Consider the following 21,044-nt stretch of genomic DNA (forward strand, 5'->3'; position numbering starts at 1 on the left):
CCTCCCCGCCCCAAATCTCTTTCTCATCAGCTGGAAACCCCATAATTAGGGAGCTGTTCCTTAGTGCTTCTAGGGACTGTTCCTGAGTTACTACCCAAGGGGAGACATTTTGAATGGTGAGACAGACGGAGGAGTAATTCTATGGATATCTTTAAGGACAGTGCTGAGAAGTAGGGTCTTGTGTTACTACAGAGCAGTTGAGGCGTAGTGGTGGCAGCAACAAAGGTAAGCGTGGTTGATTTCACAATTTTGAGGACCTATCAGGCTTCTTCTTTTCTGATATAGTGATCTATAGAGTTCATCACACTTCCCTCTCACTTTGGCTGTAAGGAAGTCTAGACCAAATTCAAGTTCAGTTACAGCCACTGCATTAAATTTCAGGATTCCCGTATTTGTTTGAATTCTTTTTCCTTGTCCTAATTTTTCTATTTCTAGTTTCACATGTCTTTGTTGCAAGCCAGCTTAAATTTTTATGGAAAAAGTTGGAGGCATAAACAGGTAAAATAAACATAAAATATCCATTTGAAATTTTTTGCTCTAATTGCGATTATATAAACAGAAATAGAAAATATGGAGATACACGTCTATCTTGATTATTTTCAAAATTTAAGGTTATTTGGCTTTGGCAGGCGACAAAGGTTTAAGTTAGCAGAATAAGTGGTAAAAGTAGCATAACTGGAAAAATTAAAGACAACACAAATTGCAACAATATTTGTACCGCTTTTATTTGTAAAAATAACCATCTGAATGCATTTCCATAGTATATTACAGTTAAGTACTTCATTACATTATTAGCATTCAGTAGTTGAAAAAGTATTAAACTGTGCTTGAGAAGATTCAGATTGGTTCAAAGTCATTTCCTCATTTTTACAGTCATGGCATTTACCAGAGTCATTCAACTCCAACTTACATAAGAAAACGTTACAGACAAAAATCCCACTGAAATCATCCAACAATATTTTATGCTGTTACAAATATGTTATGCAAAATATAACACTGGCACCAGATTTGTATCATCGTGCTTTACAAAGATATATTGCACATGCTAAAGCATAAAATATATAGACGAAACTACCAAACAAAAGATATTTGCATTGAATTTTTAGATCACTGCATAAGAAACGCTTAGAATTACATTTTATACACACACTCAGATTGTCACTATCTTAAAATGCTCTTGCCCTATAACACTGACCTATGGTTTACAGTTTTGTAAAAAGAAAGCAGTTTAGCACTGCAATATCAAACAATTCCTATAGAAAACTTTGCATCTTCATTTTCATTTCAAAGCAGGTAAAAGGGGAAGGAGGAAAAAGACACTTTATACATTCAAAGAAAGGCGGAAATGAAAACTCACTGGTATTATATTGCTCTGATAACACTCAAATGAAAAAAATACCAAACATTTCACAGAACATTTTCAGAATATACAAATATAAAAAGGCACTCTAACTTCATATTACAAGACAAAAAAAGGGATGAGTTCTTCAACCAACACAACAGATAAGCAAACATAGTTGCTCAACAGTACGAAGAATTACTAGTGCAGCAAATCCATTTGATGTTCTTGTCCTAATTTAATAATAAAATAATAAACCAAGCAGCTGTTTACTGCCTAAAGTACCAAAACATACTATGGTGCCCTTTTAGTAGTGATAAATAGAAATCCCCTGAGCTATTCACTGTGGAATCATAGCAGATTTTAGGCAATTTGGAGATAGTAACGTATTTACCCAGGATAGGCAGACACCGGCGAATAGGTTAAGTGCGATGAAACATGATCCCCGTGGCTGTGGTTAAAATACAGTCTAAAAAGAACACACTAAGGTAAAAGCACAATGTTTCCTGTTTTTGTTTTTCTTAGAAAGCTATGTGGAAAATCTCGCTTTATTTCTAAGAGATGTATGTGAAAAGCAGAACTCATAGTTTTTAAAGTCGTTTCTTAAAGGAAAAGAATTGGTCTGGGGAAGAGGGAGAAAGAGAAAGAGAGCGGGGGCGAGAGATGGATTCAGTGAACAATTCATACCATGATTTCATTTTGTTCCTTTGTCTTCCTTCTTTCTAGCAGTGAAAGAGTGGGGAGAAGTCAGAACGCAGCTCCGTGGAGATAACGTCGCGTGGCTGCCACTGTTTTGCCGCAATGTTTCTTGTTCTCTGTGCTACTCTCCGGGGAAAAATGTTAATGCTGCTTCACCATTAAAGCAGGCATCGCATATCCTGCTTTAAATGCCAACTGAGCAAGATTTCCATTCACTTCTAGAAAAAGACTCCGCAGTACATCGTGCTTCTTCAGTGTTAGATCTCCCTTATTTTCAGGGTTTTGGTAAAGATAAGGTCATTACTGCTCATTAGCAATTTATCCACTTTTTCGAAACTCATCTTCTCGACACAAACAGAAAGGACAGAGGAAGGAGGGGAACACAACACCAAGAATTAAAAAAACAATATGGTGGTGTCAAAATTTTTCAGTGAAATTAATACCAGTTCTTAGAAGTCCTCCGAACAAGTTCTCATTTGTGAAGAACCCAGCATGAGTTTTTAATTAAATCCAGGATATTACAGAGTAAGATTAAAGTCTTTTACAATTAGATGAAATATATAATACAGTATCTGTATTTGATCCAGACATGATAGAACACTGTTTTAAAAATATCTCACATATATTATAAGATAGAAATTTTCAGGGTGAAAATGGAATCGATTATAAAATGTCGGAGAGCACTACCTTAATGCAACATGTTTCTTTCCTGTCTCTTCCTCAAGTGGAAAATAGCATGAGCTGGTGATTTTTATTTCTCTTCTTGGTACATGTGCCCACGCACGGACATAGTTTCCCATTAGGTTGCTGGGATCATGTGAGATTTTTCAGCGCATTCAGGATAATTTCTATATCTTTCTTTGGGCCACTTTTGGGCATATGATCCAGTACACACTTCAGTTTTCATCTCGCAGAAGCTCACAGGACTGCAGTGTCTTTTAAGCTCTGAGCTGGCTACACACGGGCTGAGCCACTGATGTTTTACCCCTTTCCGACCGACGTGGAAGAACCTGAGGGCTGGCTGGAAACCTTAGGAGTGGAAATGCTGCTGGGCTTGGCCCCAGGACTGCGGGCCAGCCCAGGGAGAGTCCTGTGTATTTTCCGGCTTTTTCATGATTCCAAGTAAGACAAGTAGGAATTAAAACAGAGAACAAACAATGGATGTTTCCTCGGCATTTGTTTCATTTCAAATAAATACAAACACATTTACATCAAAAGTATATGAACATTTTCTCTAGTTTGGCCAAAAAATAAGCTTGTAGTCAACACATTATCAGTTACAAATGTTAAGCCATCAACTAGAAATCTGTGTCATAAGAAATATAAAACACAACAAAGACTGTTACGCAAACAGATTACATTTTTAACTCCATAGAAAAGCTATTTCAGTTCTCACTTCCACTTCGAAGGAAAACAATTTAAATCTTCCATTTTAGACTGAAGCATTTTGGTCCTCGTGGATAGCTGGGTGACGAACTACAGACATATATATATAAATACATACATATACGTGTGCATGTGTATGTGCATAATCTAAAAAGTCTCATTCTTCTTTTTGTACAGCTATTCCAGGTGTGGAACGGGGTCCATTTGACCTAGAAGCTTTGGCAGAGGGAGCAGACACAGTATTCACTACGGTGACTTCATCATCAAGCAACTTTAATTGGCCTTAATTTCCACATTGCCCATTTCTACATCGTGCTTTCACTTTGTTCCCTTTTGGAGTCACGCTTCCACTCACTGGGGCATGACTTTGACCGAGAAGCTCATTTAACATTTTACTATTGATGAACAATACTGATGGTTCTTATGTTTTCATAAAGTTGGTATTTTGATTTACAGACAAATTAATAAAGGGTAGTTTCATATTATATTTGCATTATGTCTCAAAGTTTTGGTGCAATAGAATTTTCACCTGAAATGTTACTGGAGAGATTTGGGTTCGATCACTCGGGTGAAAATTAGTCACAGGCTTGTTATGGGGATCACTGAGTGCTACCTTTATGTTAAATGAAGAAAGCAAGTTCAATTTCCGTGAACTTTTCCCTTCATCTGGCAACTTTAACAAAAATCCTCAAAAAGAAGTTCTGGATGCTTAAGTGCTTACTATAGATAGGATATGAATAATTGGACTCCTTTAAAAAGATTATTTCTGAAGATGAAGGCATTATTTCTGAAGATGAACACCTCTACCTTTGGCTTCTAGTAAGGAAGTAAACATCAAAGTGAGAAGAGGTTTGAGGCATTTCCTACCCAGCCATTCCCTCCCCTCCTGGGGGACATGAATGTCATATTGATACACTTCTGAGAACTCACCGCCGAGTGAGTACACGAAAAAAAATCTTTTAGAGACCAGTTCCCTCTCAGTTGCACTATCCACAAAGAAAAAGAATTAAATGCATTCTTTTATTCCTTACTTAAAATGAGAGGTAGACTTTCACAGAAGTATCTCAGATCTAAGGGAAATATGAAACAAAGCAAACTCGAGGCCCATCTGTGTGAGTGCTTTGCCCTACAGCCTAGCTGCCTTCCCTCGGTTTAATTAATTCCTTCTCTACTGGCTTCTGGAAGCTGGGGCCCATAATAATACTTGAACACAACATAAACCTGGAATTCAAGCTTCTTTCCCTTCCTCCAACATAGGTGATCAAGGAAAAGCTTCTACGGTCCAAAGTCAAAACGTTTCCGAATCAGAATCATTTTCATTGTACCCATCCTCCGAGCCTACGTTGTTACTGCACAGGCTAACCATGCTACCCAGGTTGGAGAGGGTCGTCCTGCTCAAACTGTCTTTTTTAAAACAAACGAAGTTGACAGCCGTCATGGTACTGGAAGGAGAAAAAGTCATCATGGTAGCCAGAATGAGGGCCAGGCAGTCAGCCACGTCTTTGTTAGGAGCGCAAGCCAGGGCCGGGGTATGACCTGGGCGTAAATGCAGACAAGGCAGTGGTTAGTCCAGGCAATCCAGAGGTGGTGTGAGCATCCCACAGTACATCTCGAACGACCTCACACGCAGAGATGTATGTCAAGTTAGAAATCATGCCAGGCAAAGGAGTTATTTCCCACAAGTCATGCTTAGGGTGAGGCTGGAGGGGACTGGGAGTGGGAGACATTTGATGGAAGGTTTCGGGTTTTTTTTCCTGCTTACATGACAACAACAAAGCATTATATTATCAGAAGTTAGGCAGAATTTCAGTCTTCGTCTAGTGAACAGAAACACGAGGGGACGGGGGTGGGACACAATTCCACAAGAAACAGCCACAGGACAATCAGAAAGATGTTTCCACCTGAGAGCACACGCACACACCATGCGCTTCGGGCTGGGGCCAGAGCACTCTCATTCTGAGAACAATGACTTTCCACTGTAGGTAATCGTGTGTCAGATTAGAAAGGATGTCAAGAATCAGATGTCTGTAAGAGTCAGTAACACCCTTCTGTCACTTCATATATACTTTCTATAAAGTATGCACAGGTAACTGGTTCTGGAGAAATGGAATCATTTGAGTAGATCAGACGCAGGAAAGCACTTGCTGTATGTGATGAAATGTACTATCATTTAAAAGAAACTTAAACAGCATTTTAAGTAATATCAGCACCACCAGCCAAAGTCCCGAGTCCTAAATGTAACAGATGTGTGGAAATTGCTATTTGCCATAGAGTTGTCATTCTCTGCCATTTGGACTTGATGGGTCCAGTCCAGAAAAGAAAACTATCTCAACTCACGAAGCAGGTGCCATGGGGAGGGAGATAAAGTCTTTTGACTCCATCTACTCTTATTCACCCTTTATTCTACTGGCTGGAAAGGGGTTCCAGCCCCTTGTGCTGGCTAAACTTCCTACTAACCACTCGCTCATTTATTCAGAGGCACTGGCTCAATACAACTTAATTTTTTGCTGTGTTATCAGCATTTGACCTGATTTCTGCTCCTCTCCCCCCCTTAACAGATGATTCCTTTCCCTGGGATGAAAACAAACAAGAATGGACAGATATCTTAACATTCCATTCCACAAAGGTCCGTGATGAGTAAAGGAATTAAGATTGTAGTGCTGTACAAAATTGTCCCAAATGTTCCTAGACCTTTGGGATGTAGCTAAGCTCGGACACAAGCTGCAGTTCTATAGGCCTGGGGCTCTTGTTCCTAAGGCTGCTGTGGGCTGGACAAGCTTCAGATACAGCAGACTTACACTAGTTTATTCTGGTCTCTTTAGTCATTTTGCAGAAAAACTGTGGGCCTCTACATGCCAACCCCAAGGTGTACATATATATATATATATATATGTGTGTGTGTGTGTATATATGTATATATATAGTCGTGATAAGAAGGTGAGGGAGGGTGAGGCAGGAGGACCAAGGAGATGGAGTAATAGAGAACTTTCTGCACCTCCTACATGAGTCAGGTTGGGGACAGAGCGGGGTACATGCTAGGATAAATGGGGCTGCAAAACCAAAACTAATAGGAGTTAGCTAATGATGTCATATGGCTGCTTACTTCTGAGAAATAGGCATGAGCTGCTAATTCCAATACCTGTAATAAGCAGTTAATTGAGTTACGTTAATACATTTTAAAATACTTTAATTAAATGCTACAATTAACGCCACATTCAAAAAATTACTTAATTCATAAATAACCAGAAGTTCCTCTTTTGCTCCCCAAGGTTCAAAGGCACGGCAGTTTAATACAATTCTAGTATTCATTAGCTTTCAAAAGTTTTCAGGAAGCAGAGTAGAAAGCTTCTGTTAAGAGTTAGCTCATTTAGAAACGGAACGTGCTATAGATCAGAAGAAGCCTTTCAAGCCTAAATGTTAATTTAAAAATTTTACTCGTGTTCCCCAAATATCCATACCGGAAATATGAGTTCTGATCTGTTCTTAAAAGAATAATAATAAGAGGTTTGATCTCAGAATGAACTGAAATACAAAGATTTTGTTTTAATTCGAGCCCTTGAGCATGCACTCATGACATGTATGATCCCTGACTCTTCAGCATACGCAGTTAGAATTGGGTTTGAATGCCAAGTTGAAAGTTTTTGAGTGTGTCTAACATATTTTAACCACCACGCTGAGGAGTTTGAGACCAGCTGCTGACATTACATGCACATGGAAGGCACTGGGGGGCTGCAGGGAGACTATATGTCTTAAAACGACAGACAGGACAAATTATCCTTGTTTGACTGCTCACACACAGGGAACTTCCAAGGAGAAGAGAGTTCTCACTGCCTTTTTATCTAGCTCCTGGCTTTCTCATTTTCCTCTGGCTTCACCGCAGGTGCGAGGTACCTGCAGTAATGGCTTACTTTTTCCACTTACCATTTTCATCTACAGCAAGTACGCAAGCCCCTTTGGCTAGCAGCTCCTCAACGACTACCTTCAAGCCATTGCGTGCAGCAACGTGGAGGGGTCTAAAAAAGATAACAGCGAGCATCAACTATGATATATATTTGTGTGAGAATGTGGCATTTTGGGTAGTCTGAGTGGCTAAAAGAAAAGACTTGAGAATCTATAAATAGCACATGAATATTTTTACTTTTTCAAAAAAAGATATTTGTTCACCACATCCTTTCCAGGTGCTAATGATCCAGCTGTTCTTCCACGTTGGCCCAAATTTCTCTACAGATATTACAAATACTCTACACCTCAAACAACCTTAGTGACAGGACACAAGAAGCCAGAAGAAGAACTCAAGCTCTGGTGTGTTTTCTAGAAGGTTCTTTACCCCTTGCTTTCTAGGTCAGCATTTGAATCACTGTTTCACACAGTTCATCAGTATGACTGGTATCACGATCACCCATATTACATAATCTTAAACCTCCTTGTTATTACTAAATGCACTAAATGATGTTTTATTGAATTTAGAATACCTTAAAGAATAATATTATACCCAATATATTCTGCTATGCTGCTTAAGAATCTTAATGAAAAAAAAATCCTAATATTCCTTTGCCCTTAAAACGAATGCATAGGTAATTTCCCAAAATGGAAAATGAAGCAGCTTTCGGGTCTTTCACGGTAAGGATTACACTGAATTATATTAAAATATAATTAAGAAAATAGCTTAGAAATGCTTCAAATGTATTCTGGGAACCTGATTTATAAAACTTGTTTTCCATTTGTAGTTTATGTGACCTTAAACTTCACGAAGGAGAAGACAGGTCTGTGCCTTTCACCACTGCGCTCCCAGCTCTGGCCTGGCATACTGCAAATTCTTATTGTTTGTCGAATAAATGACTATGAATGTGGGACTTGGTCAAACTTTAGTAGCCACACTTACGTCTGCAGTGCATTGTTTTTTGCATTAATAAGGCTCTCGTCTTGTATCTTGTCAAGTATTAACAAGGCACATTTTTCATGACCCTAATGAAAAAAAAAAGATAAGAAAACATGGGACAGAGATACAGAAAAGTTCTGGAAGAATCACTTCATTATGCTTTAAAGTTAAAATGTATGCCCCGTCTAATAACAAAATAGGCTATTTTCTGAGTAATTCTTTTTTCTTCTGAAAGCAAATGGTTAAACAGCCTTAGATTTTCAAAGATTCTAAATAAGGTCTATTAGGACTTGATGAATATAAATCTGATCTAAAATATTGTTATTTCTAAGATAACTTTTATAATTAATGTCCAGAGAGCTGAAGCAGAAGCTAGCTCAGCTAGGTCAGCTGGTAAACAGAGAGTAGAATTAGGAGTGTCCTTTAAATTCTTCAACAATGCTTTTTAAACACAAGTCAAGTCCCATATCCTTCCTCAAGCCTTCAAATACCACGTCAGTGATCCCATCACTGGAATTCCCATTGTATCTGTTATCTGTATCATTCATCATCACTGGCTGCCTTATATTATGAAGAGAATCTTTTTCAGGAAAGGTCATTCTTTTCTTCCTCATCCAGAAGACACCTCTGTTATCTTATGACTAATGATGGTTGATAACTTTTTAAAAATCAACTGATGAATCAGAGACACTTTCATAACTTCAGGCCTAGTGCCCTGTTAAGGGGTCACCACTTCTTAAACCCTTGATACTCGAAATGTGGCCCACAGACCAGCAACATCAGCTTCACCCGGGAGTTAGAAATGCTGAATCTCAGGCTCCCATCCAGCCCTCCTAAATTAGAATTTGTATTTTAACCAGATCCTCAGGCAATTCATTTGCACAATAAAGTCTGGGAAGCACTGTACTTATACTCACAAAAACACAAACCTTGAAATGAATTTCATGAACCTGAGCACATTTTGTGGTTTCCAAAGGCTTCTCAGAGCATGAAATGAGAAAATGCAACCAATGAAAGGAATAGCTGAGACTTCTGGTACCACTGGGTATAGATAACACCTTTAATACTACAACTATATTGAAACAAACCACCATCACTGGTGATAACTGGCATCATATTATAATGCCTTATAAGAGAGACACTTAAAGATAATTTTAGAAGTGTCCATGGAGTTTTCATTCTGATGTACTGCTGGAGGAGGGTAAATGGTTGTAACCTTATTATGGGGCAATTTGGTCTTAAAAATGTTCATAGCCTTAGACTCACTAATTTCATAAATAGGAATTTATTTAGATTATTATTATCTACACTTAGCATCATTTATAGCAGCATATATTTGAAAACAAGTAAATGTTTAACAATAGGGGATGGGTTGAATAAAGGACAGCACAGCCCTAAGGCAGAATACCACGCATCTTCTAAAACACTATAATATATGATGTCTAAAAGAAAGATATTCATAATATATGACTCAGTAACAAAAGCAGGTTGTCAAACAGTATGATCCCACTCTCATAAAATCACACATTTATCTTTTACAGAAGCAGGAACCTTGAGCTATATGTGAACACGATGCTATTAAAAAAAACAAGCACATTCTTTGCATTGAACTATGCACCAGAAAAAAGGGGAGAATAGAAGCATACATGAGCACATTTATTTGCCTCATAGGAGAGTATTTTTTGGCTGTGTTATTACAATGTGTTCAGGTGGAACCAAATGAAAGCATGCGGAACTGATAACTGAGCTCCTAACCTGTGTTTTTAAAAGCAAAATGTGGTGCCACAACCATGAAGACAAATACAGTGGCAGCATCAAGCCAGACTGTGGCAAGACTTCAAGTGGCAAATGCCATGAAAGGCATAGCCCTTCAACCCTTGTGTGCGTCTGCCCTTTGCTTCCCCCTTTCAGTTCCACTGAGAGTGACAACAGACATCTTAATTAAGAGCCACGATACACGCTTCTGAGATAGATAGATTTAGGTATTATTGTTATTATCATTATTATTATTATTCTAAATAACAGTGTTTCAAATTCATTTACATACTTTACTACTAGCCAAATGTAAGGGTGTGTTCAAGTCCTTATCCTTTACAGCCAGGTCAGCCTGGGCACTGTTCACCAAAATATCTGCAGAAAAAGCCAAAAGAAAGTGACTCAGACTACACGTTAATTACATGCATTTTGGAGAAGTTACTACCAAAACAATAACACATTTAAATTTGTACAGCTCACATAATCATATTTAATATTATTGAAGAAAAAAGGAGCAATTTATTGCCATAACTGTTCTATTCAAATCCAAGGTCCATAGGCATTAATTTTAATTCCCTTTACAATTTTGTTATTTCCAGATAAAATGATCCTGTTCTATTTGGTTTCTAAATGTTGAGAGATTTCACTGTGGAAAGGTTGGCTCGGTTTGACAAAATCCATCCATAACCAAGTTAACAGGGGACTGAAGATGACTAGCAGGTAGATCATGTGGCCTAAATAAAACGTCGGTCTTTTTTCACATGTATAAACCCAGAGGATGACCAATTGCTCGATTTTCCGTGCCTTTGGTTTTGGATAGGCATAAACTCGAAGTCCGCAAGTCAAGCACGTACCCACAGCGCTGGCCTGCCCGTTCTCAGCAGCCATCATCAGTGCTGTTTTCCCTGAATTGTCTGTTGCGTTCACTTGAGCGTTGTGTCTCAGAAGAAGCTGCAAGCACTCCACATGATCAGCAAATGCTGCTGCATGAAGTGGTGTCCTAACGATTTAAAACAAGTATGATTTTAACTTCCTGTAAACACACTCTCTTTCTATGTATGCCTGAGAAACATGTGCATGGTATCGTCTTAGGGATTTAAAACTTATCAGCTTACAGAAATGGTGATCAGGTTCCCCCAAAGGCCATTCGGGGTGGACAGTGAAGTGTCACCGATGTGAACAGCACCACCAGATTTGGGGGGTATAGGAAGCGGCCCTGATAATACAATTAGCATCTTTACGGACCCTTTAATCTTGAGTTCCAGTGATTTCTCTCTCATCTTTGATAAACATACTTCCAAAATTAAGCCTTAAATGTGTAGACAATTGGCTATTTTTAAAAAAGCCTACATCATTTAACGTGAATAGTTGATTCCTTTGGGAGGACAATTCGGCATGATTTATCAAAATTAAACACTATGACCTCTGAACCAAAAAATTCCACTTCTAGGACTTTATCTCCCAGATACACTTGGTCATGTGAACAGACAAATGCACTAGACTGTTCACTGCACCACTCTTTAAAATACCAAAGTTTTGAAACAACCAAATATTCTTCAAAGCAGAACAGGCTGATTAAATTATAACATATCCAGTCAATGGAATGATATGCAGCTTTGAAAAGAACATGGTAAATACATATGTTCTGGTATGGAAAGATCTCCAAGATATGCTGAAAGCAGAGCATTTCTACAGAATGTTCTCATTTGCATAAAAAGAACAGAAGCATATATATTGTAGCTATGTCTAGAAAATATTTGGGAGAATATAAAAATTTAGAAAGAACAGTTTAAAGTGGATCTCTCAGTGGAAGAGGCTGGGGTTTCTGGGCTAAGAGGGTAATTTCTTTAAATTATATATCGTTTATTATACTTAAGTTTTAAAACCATGCTTTTATATTACTTTTTCAATTAAAAAAACATAGATGTTTGGCCACTCTGCAACCACAAAGCAGACTAAGATTCATCAAGACAAGAGCCATGCCATCCTAGGATCACTTACCTGCCTTTGTCATCTCTACAATTGACAATACTGGAATCTATGGCCCCAAGTAGCAATGATGCACAATTCTCATGATCATTTATTCTAAAATGAAAATAGATTTCAAATTTTAAAATCTTGCTCTCTAAAAAATTATATATCCCCTCCTACTCCATCTTCCTATACACTATATGTTTAATAATCTGACACATTAAAAAAAAACTGATGCAAATATCTGTGGTCTGTGTTTAATTTATGATTAAAGAAGACAATTTAGGTCATACAAATAAACTTTCTCTAACACGTTATGAAGTGGGTCGTCTCTACTCTCAAGAATTCTCAGAACTGCCTGCCTGAGAAACTATTAAATAAACTTTGTATCACCTAAATTGTCTTCTTTAATCATTTTAACAGTTTTGCCGATGGGAATGAGATTCAAAGCTGACTACTAAACGCCTGCAAGAAAGACACACAGGCAAGGTGCCTGCTGAACCCTCTGAGTTCATTGTTCCTCCTGTCATTACCGAGGGCCACGGGTAAGTCACTTTTAGACTTGAGCTCTGCTCACTTGCGTGCAGCTTTCCAATCCAAACAAACTTTACCCAAAAATTATTAAAAGAAAGAGTTTATTAAAGTTTCCAGAGAGCTTCCATAGCATAAACCACTGGGGGACATGGGGAAATAAGATAAGGGATTCAGACTGTCTTGACCAATGGCACATCAACATCTCAGTGGGCACAAGTTAGACCACTGAAAGCCATTAGAGCATCTGCCACGATAAAGGAATCTTCTCGTGAAAAGAGCGATAGATCTATCGTTAATGAGAATCTCAGAAGCCAAAGCCTCAAAATTGGTGGGCACGGATCAAGCACTGAAAAGCTGCTAGAGGGCTTGCACCTAAATCTAATTCTCCTGTGCTGGGTTAAGCTGGTCATGGAATGGTTTAGATTGACACTAGGTCACCCAAAAACCTCAAGAAAATTTCTATGCTATGAAGTACGTTGTAAAACACCACAAAATCCCCAACCCAGCAGCACATCTCTTAGGTATTAATTTGGCTCCAAAGAAACTCAGGCTTAGCTAAAGAAATAGAATCCTCAAGTTTCAAAACACTGAGTGCTCTACCTTCCAGCACACCTGCTTATTTTGTCTAAGAACTGTGGTCCTAGACGCTATATGTTCCAGTTAGACAAGATGATTCATTTAAGAAGTGCACTTGAAAGCAAGGGTTCCCAAATCAACAAACAGAATGGAATACTTATTTTAATCGGTATGCAGAAGCCCCCAGAAGGCTTCAATATTCCAAAATAGCCTTACTGAAAGATTTATTGCAAAAGGCTAATGAAACATTAAAGATGCAGAGGTACCTAAAACAAAAGACTATAAGACAAATGTGACCCTACTACTCCCCTCTGCCCTCCTTTACCTGAGTACTCAGGGTCTACTGATCCTCTACCTGAATTGCCTTTCCACTCTGAAGAGGCTACAAGACCATAAGCAAAAGTCTTCTCAAAGTTACTGGCCTTATAGCTGCAATAATTCCAAGGGCAAAAACCTAAAACACCATTGCACGGTCATCAAAACACCAGAGATTGGTGTCTCATTTGCAATCAACAGGGAAACTGGAAAAAAGATTGTCCTAGAAGGTTTTATGCAAATCCTTGGTTTAATTAAAACAGGCATGTCTTTAGACTTATCAGAATTAAATATAAGACAGACATACAACTTTTATTCTACCTAGGTTTACTAAAAGTCAAGTAAGCCCATGTTATCTCTGTTACAGAATCTGTCAGCAAGAAAAATAACCTAAGATGATGGTTAGTTGTTTCATGTCTCATGAAATTTTCATGAGTAATCTAAACATAATTGTTAAGAACTGTAAATTAAATAGATGTAAGTAAGATAAAAGTTTATAAATGAACTTTTCAACAAGTATGCTTTATGGTATGTCTACTTTAAATAGTTTCCAAAATGCTTTTGGTAAGTTGAAACCTTAAAGCTACACTGAGATAAATTAAATAATGGATATTCATTGAATATCTAGATCATTTCCAAATAAGATAAAATACTGAAACTTACTCAACATAAGTTTATCCACTTTTGGCTTCCTTTTACAGAGGACCTAAGATATTTGGTTCTATTAGTAAACATGTTTTATGCCATGATGAAAAATTTACTATAAGGAAGAATATACTTTAAAAATTATGAAGTGTATTCATAAATTTGCCAATCCACAGAGTACTAGTGTAACACAGACCACAATTGCTTATTTCTTAGTTTTAAGATTTAAAATTAAGGATTCTAAGGGTTAATAATTTTAGTCAATTAAAACTAATTAGAAATAAGGGTGAAAGAAAACAACTGTATATGAAAAGTAGGTAGGAAAGCAGAATATATTTTTTGGATAAGAAAATGTATGAAGGACATTTTTGTTATCGTTTGTTCATTTTATTTTGTTTTGGTAAGGGAAAAGAGAAAGTAACTTTGTCTTAAAGAAAAATGGCTGGTTATTCCAGAATTGAAAAATAGGACAAAATCTGACTGGATGTAAGAAAGTTGTAGAAGATTTGTGGAAAGGAATCTTGGAAAAGAAAATTTACATGTGGTTGAGTTGGCTAAGATTGGAATAGACTTAAGTTTTTAAAAATGAGGCCTTTTTGTTTTGTTTTTTTTAATCTTTATGATCCTCTTTTTTTAAAAATCTTTTTTATTGGAGTATAATTGCTTTACAATGGTGTTTTAGTTTCTGCTTTATAACGAAGTGAATCAGTTATACGCATACATATGTCCCCGTATCTCTTCCCTCTTGCGTCTCCCTCCCTCCCACCCTCCCTATCCCACCCCTCCAGGTGTTCACAAAGCAGCGAGCTGATCTCCCTGTGCTATGCGGTTGCTACCCACTAGCTAGCTATTTTACATTTGGTAGTGTACATATGTCCATATGTACACTACCATAAAAAATGAGTTTTAATATCAAAAGTACAGTAAAGCAAAATTAGAATTTGGTTTTCTCTCTGTTAAAAAGACAAAGTTGTTTTTTTTTAAAGATTATTGGTGTGCTCTTAATAAGAAATTATAAACAAAGGTTTTTCTTTACCTTTTCAATAATCTGCCTGAAAAGCAAAGATTTTGTGTTTCACCAAAATAATTTACTGTGCTTCACACTGACTTTACCCGGTCTTACTTAAGAAAAACCAGTCTTCTCAATATTAACAGAACTAAGGTTTGTGTTTGTTTTTGTTTTTAACTGCTATGTAATGTTCTATATTTGCCTTTGAAGTCTTTAACTGTCACTTTGGTTAAATGGATAATTAAGTATTGTTTCACAGTGACCTATGATCCTATTTGATCAAACATTTTAAAAGCTTTTGATATTCTGATAAACTTCCTAAAATCAAATTCTAAATAAAATCTTAAACTAACTTTGGGATTTTTCCACAGGGCCCCTAGAATATCTCAAAAGATTTGTTCTCTTTCTTTATCAAAAGAGAAATGTTAAACTAATTATGCTTAGTTGACATGTTAAATTACATAGGCGGCATTGTCAAATAAGAAGTGATGTTTAACCTTCTTAGGTTATATTTGTAGGGGTCTATGTTATCTATATGTGTTCCAGAAATTGTATAAAATTCCTAAAAATCTGGTATGTCCTGGTATAATGTTATCAGTCATAATTCCAGTTATCCAGTTATTCCAGTTAAATGTTGTGTGTCACAGAAATAACCAAATTTTCTTGTTAATTCCATTATAATGAACTCTCATCAGATCTTTAACCACAGGCATTTTTAAGTCTTTTGTCATTTGTAGACAGTTAATTGTTTTACTCTGATGCTTTTGCAAAAAGAGATTCATGGAAAAGACCCTACCAAGTACTCCTGACCCCTGACGCTGCTGCCAAATTACAAAGTGTTGAACTTTGAGTGCATATTTCAAAACTGAAGAAGGCTCCACCTGACACCTAGTCCTCGGCAAATGCCAGAGACCTCAAAATCAAATTGACCAGAAGGAGCTAACACCGAAGTAAACTGCTTCCTCCCAAGATGCTGGATCAAGAATGTTTCTTTCCATTCCTCTTCCCCTCTCTGGCCATCCTTTTCCTTATTCTTACACCATGGAGGTCTTTACAATTTTTTTATCCACCTTTCCCTTGCCCTTGCCTGGAAAGATATATCATTGTTCACATATGTCAGGCCATTGCAAAGGGGGGTAATCTAACCTCCAACCTGTTGGATTTGCTACAATGCTGGTGATCTTGTGGTTTTGCCTACAGAAACTTCCCTCTGATTGTTAATGCCTCAGTTTCTCTGGAACGAACTCACTGAATAAACAATTCTGTGGAAATGGAGACAGAGTCGCAAGGAATATAAAAATAGACCAACTGGCTTAAAGAAGTAGGTCCCTCTTTGGGATCATTTCTTGACGTATTTGATTCTAGCTGGTTTGGTTCATGGGGACCCTGGCTTAAGATTGCCCTGCAAACCTTAGGAATACTTTTACTATTATTAATAATAATTATCTCTCTGGTCTGTTGTGTTCTCTCAAGGTTTTAGGTGAGTGTACGCAGCCATCAATCAGTCAACAAATGGTCTTTCTCCAACTGGAATGATGAATCTGATATCATTTCCTGTGAAATATATACCGAAGTGCAAAGAGGCAATGGTAACTGAGACTAACTTACAACACCGTCTTTGCTCAAACCTCTTGCTTGGCCAGAGGCTGATCAAAAGGGGGAATTGTCAAAATGATCTTGCATTAACCTTTCCTCAGTAGGCCAGGTGCTGCTGATCCTGAGAAACCACGTCCGCAAAAGGAAACTTAACCTTTAGTTTTCATGTTCTTGTAAATGTTCCATCTGCCTAGAGGTCAGACCATCTAGGTAGCCAGTCCATGAGCGCCAAGTTATATGGGTGATTGCCCTATTCCTATGATACCTCAAATAAAGCCAGATACGTAACCCCAGCCAATCAGCTAGTTTTATTCCTGCTCTTCCTTGTTCCCTATTTTTCATCCTGTACAAGCTTCCTGTCTCCTGCCCCACTCTGCAGCTCTCTGAACTCTTGAGAGTGGAGACTGCCTGCTTCATGAACTATAAAATCAAGTTTGCTTCAATAGTCTTCTTTAGTCATTTTAACATTTCTAAAGGCACACACTCTGTAACCGCTAGCATTTCTTCAGAACCCCCTACTTCCAGGAAGGAGTTTACTGCACGCCACTTACACAAGGCATCATGTTAGGTGTTTTGGAGATACACCAAAGTGAAGAACACATGTTTCTTCAGATTTAAAATCACTCCTACTCATAATCTCTTATCTCTTCTTTTTTGATCCACTTTATACCTCTAATGTCTTTCCAATCAAATGACCCAGCTTCATGTGAAGCACAGAGATGAGGCAAAGACAAAGCACTCCCAAGTCTTGGGCCCCCAGGCTGTCCATCACTGCCCAGGTGAACATGGACCCCCAGATGAACACAGGCCCAGGTGACCATGTTCCCCCCAAGCTTACCATGGAAGTCTGTCTCAAAGTCACTGTATTCTCTAAATAATGGTTCACACTATGAGACTGGAGCAAAAATTACATTTATCAAAAAAGAATTTCAACATTATGAAGAATTACCATATATGAAAAGTCTTACTGGTACAGAATATCTTTCTAATCATCCACAGGCATATGTTGTTAACCCCAACTTATTTTTAGAATTTGGCAGACAGATGTGAGGTACATCTGAAGAACTCTTCAGGAGGTGTGTACTGTGTTCCTCAGTCCACCCCTTCCTGCAGTTTCCCTAGATGGTCTGTGAGCCACCTTGGAACCATGGCACTCCACAAAAATTTCCTAGAAAATCATTAACGTTATGGACTGCACTTTGCTATCAGACCTATTTGCCTTTAGCAGTGAAATGGAATATATTGGTCTTATCTATAATCTAAAACCTTTCTCCTTCCCTGAAAGGCAATTTCTCTACATGTAGTTTAAAGAATTCAAGCAACACCATTAACTTCCAGCATTTCTACTTACATTGCACAGTGCAGCGGAGTGAAGGGATTACCAGTAAATTTCCGAAAACATTTTTGCTCCAAAAGTACCTCTATGCAGTTTTCATTACCTGCAAGGAATCAAAAGAATTTAGGGAGCTTCCAAGAAAGAAACTTTGTTTAATTCAATCTATTTTTATCATTAAGTGTTGAATTCTGGCCTATGAATTTTCCTGAATTAGCTGAACATTCATTCTCCATGGAATAAAATTCACCAAATGTCAAAATGTTATTAACTATGCTCACAGGTGTTCTGAGACATAATGAATAAATAAAACAGTGAAGGCCATATGGTCTGGTGGAGAGAAAGAGAAGAGACCTCATTTACAAGCAGAATAATTCTATGTTACTCTCAGCTCTTAATAGATAGATGCCTAACATAGGTAGGCCTCAGTTTGCCCATATTTACAATAGAAAGTTTCCCTTTCACCCATATGATTAGGTTCACTTATAATTATGTACCCTAGGGAAGGGAAGATGTGAGTGATAGAAAATAGTATTTAAGATAATGCCAGTGAAAGGGCTTTGACTGTAAAACACTAGAGTATTTCAAATGGCATCAAGAATAGATCCTGGCAAATAGTATGTACCCAATAAGTATTTTTTAATAAGTAGATGAGTGAATGTGAATAATTATTTTCAACAAAATGACAGTTTTCAAGTCAACTGAATTTAAGTTAGGCCCCAGCTCTATCAGCGTAGTTGTTATGTGATCTGTGAGCCTCAGTTTCCTACATAGAAAAACTTAAAGTAGGAATACATGCCCTATTGATGTCACAGGATGACGGGAGCTTTACTTGATGAAGGACCTAAATGAGGTTTGTGAAGCAATGTTAAATGGTTAAGGCAAGAAGGTAACGCTAGTTGGCTTTGGAATATAGGTTGTTGCCCTGGAACTTCTTCTTGCCTGAGTTCAGTGCTAAATTAGAGTTCTCTTCCCATCTGCCCCAAAAGGATATAGATTGGACAATTTTAAGTATTAAAATAAAATCAAACCTTTCTTGTACCTATAAAGAAAAAAAGGTGAAACTGCTTTTAGAGAGAAGCATATGAAGTAATGAATATAAAAATCCCCTAACTTTATGTAAGTTATACTGTTTAGCTTTCCAACTATACCCAACCCTCACTCAAACAGTCCCAGACACTTCAACCCCTTTATTAGTATGAATTCCCCCAAAGTGCCTAGCTTAGGGCAGCACATACCCAAACCATTTCTTAGAGACTATATGAATCTCAATCTAAAGGTCTATGTAGGTAGGACTGGGGATCCTTGAACGACTTTCAGTATCTCAAAGTGCTCAGAGAAGGAGATTCTGGGGAGAGGGGAGCTTAAACCTCAGACCTGGAAGACTGCACTGGAAAGGTGAATTGTTTAGGAGAGGACTGTTCCCTCTCCCCTGCTTGTACCTTGAGAGGCCTAAGAACAGAGAGACCTGCCATACCTACCCCACCCAACTCCAGGAGAGAAAATGTGGTTTGTGGCAGGTTTTCCACCTGCCATTATAATCAACACTCTCACTGCGTCTTCCCCTTTCTGTAGGTTCTCCAGTGCCAGATAGCTCTCACAGCTTAACTCCTATGGGGGTTAGGGAGACCTCGCCCATGAGCAGGTAAATTAAAAAAGAAATCACGGGCTTCCCTGGTGGCGCAGTGGTTGAGAGTCCGCCTGCCGATGCAGGGGACACGGGTTCGTGCCCCGGTCTGGGAAGATCCCACATCCCGCGGAGCGGCTGGGCCGCTGAGCCTGAGCGTCTGGAGCCTGTGCTCCGCCACGGGAGAGGCCCACGTACCGCAAAAAAAAAAAAAAAATCACAATCCTCCAATGGTAGTGAGGGAGCAAAACAAAGTTGAACAAGTAGAGGATCTGACTCTTATTGAGGTCAGAACCAATGAAGAAAGGAGGACTGTAATAAAAACATAATGAAAGGTATTAAACTGATACAGTTAAGGCACCATAAAACCCTTGTGGACCCAATAATCATAGTTTCTGAGTGCAAATTTTAATAGAAGAATTGAAAATGGAAAAATAAAACAACAAAAGCAGAATAAGTAATATATGGGAAAATATTCATGTTCGCTTAGGGGTAGGAGACCTTCTTAAGCAAGCCTGTAAACCCAGGTACCATAAAGGAAAAATCTGACAGATTCAACTACATAAAAGTTCAAAAATCTCTGTATGGAAAAAGACATCATCAACAAGGAGCAAAGACAAACGGCAGATTGACAGAAAACGTTTGCCACACACAGAACACGCAGAGGATTCCTATCCTAAGACAAGGTGCTCCTACAAATGTGTGAGAAAAGATAAACAACTCGATAGGGAAAAAGGTGAGCAACAGAAGGAAAAAGTAATTTCCAGAAGAGGAGATGAAAACACATAAATCAATGCCCTATAGACAAGGAGACACAAATTAAAATGAGACACCTTTTATCTGCCCTTCAAATTGACAAAAATTAAAAAGATGGTATCGCTTTGGGCTGACAGAAGTTTGGGAAAGTAGTTTTATGTTCATGTTTGGTGGAGTAAAAAATTATGATATACCCAAGTAATATGGTATAATTAAAATTAAAAAATATACAAGCCCTCATCAATAATTTTACTTCTGGAAACTTATCTGACAGAATATAAGGTCCATAATATGAACACACACACTGCAGCACTGTTTGTAATAGGAATAAAACCTGAAAACAATTTGAGTTTCATCAGCAGGGATCCGGCTGAATAAACATTAAATTCTGGTTTACACACTCAGACTCGTGCATGTCTATACCTATTTATCCATCTGATACAAAATACACAACTATTAAAAAGATCAATGTATACTGATACACATTGACTTGTAAGGATATCTGCAACAGAATGTTAAGTACACAACAACAAGAAAAGTTACAGAATGATATTTGTTACAGGATTCTAGTTTTAAAAAAATAGATGCACATACATCTGTATTTATTTACATCCTCAAGGGAAA

At 37.9% G+C, this 21,044-nt stretch overlaps 1 protein-coding gene across 2 annotated transcripts in view; it reads right to left on the reverse strand.

The window, feature by feature from the left end:
* Positions 1-722: 722 nt before the first annotated feature.
* Positions 723-21,044, reverse strand: part of ANKRD44 (ankyrin repeat domain 44) — a 321,168-nt gene continuing 300,846 nt past the window's right edge. The window contains exons 22-28 of one of the 2 annotated variants that reach the window (XM_082841652.1): positions 18,056-18,143; positions 12,060-12,143; positions 10,913-11,058; positions 10,351-10,433; positions 8,307-8,389; positions 7,346-7,437; positions 723-3,640 (exon numbers count right to left, since the gene is read on the reverse strand). In XM_082841652.1, coding sequence (XP_082697778.1) covers positions 3,582-3,640; positions 7,346-7,437; positions 8,307-8,389; positions 10,351-10,433; positions 10,913-11,058; positions 12,060-12,143; positions 18,056-18,143 — 635 coding nt within the window. In that variant the 3' untranslated portion in view covers positions 723-3,581. Of the gene's footprint in view, positions 4,961-7,345; positions 7,438-8,306; positions 8,390-10,350; positions 10,434-10,912; positions 11,059-12,059; positions 12,144-18,055; positions 18,144-21,044 lie in introns of both variants that reach the window. The other variant, XM_082841651.1, reaches the window with a different exon arrangement.

This window comes from Leucopleurus acutus, assembly GCF_964270905.1.
Source record: "Leucopleurus acutus genome assembly, chromosome: 6".
In the NCBI taxonomy this organism is placed as follows: domain Eukaryota; kingdom Metazoa; phylum Chordata; class Mammalia; order Artiodactyla; family Delphinidae; genus Leucopleurus; species Leucopleurus acutus.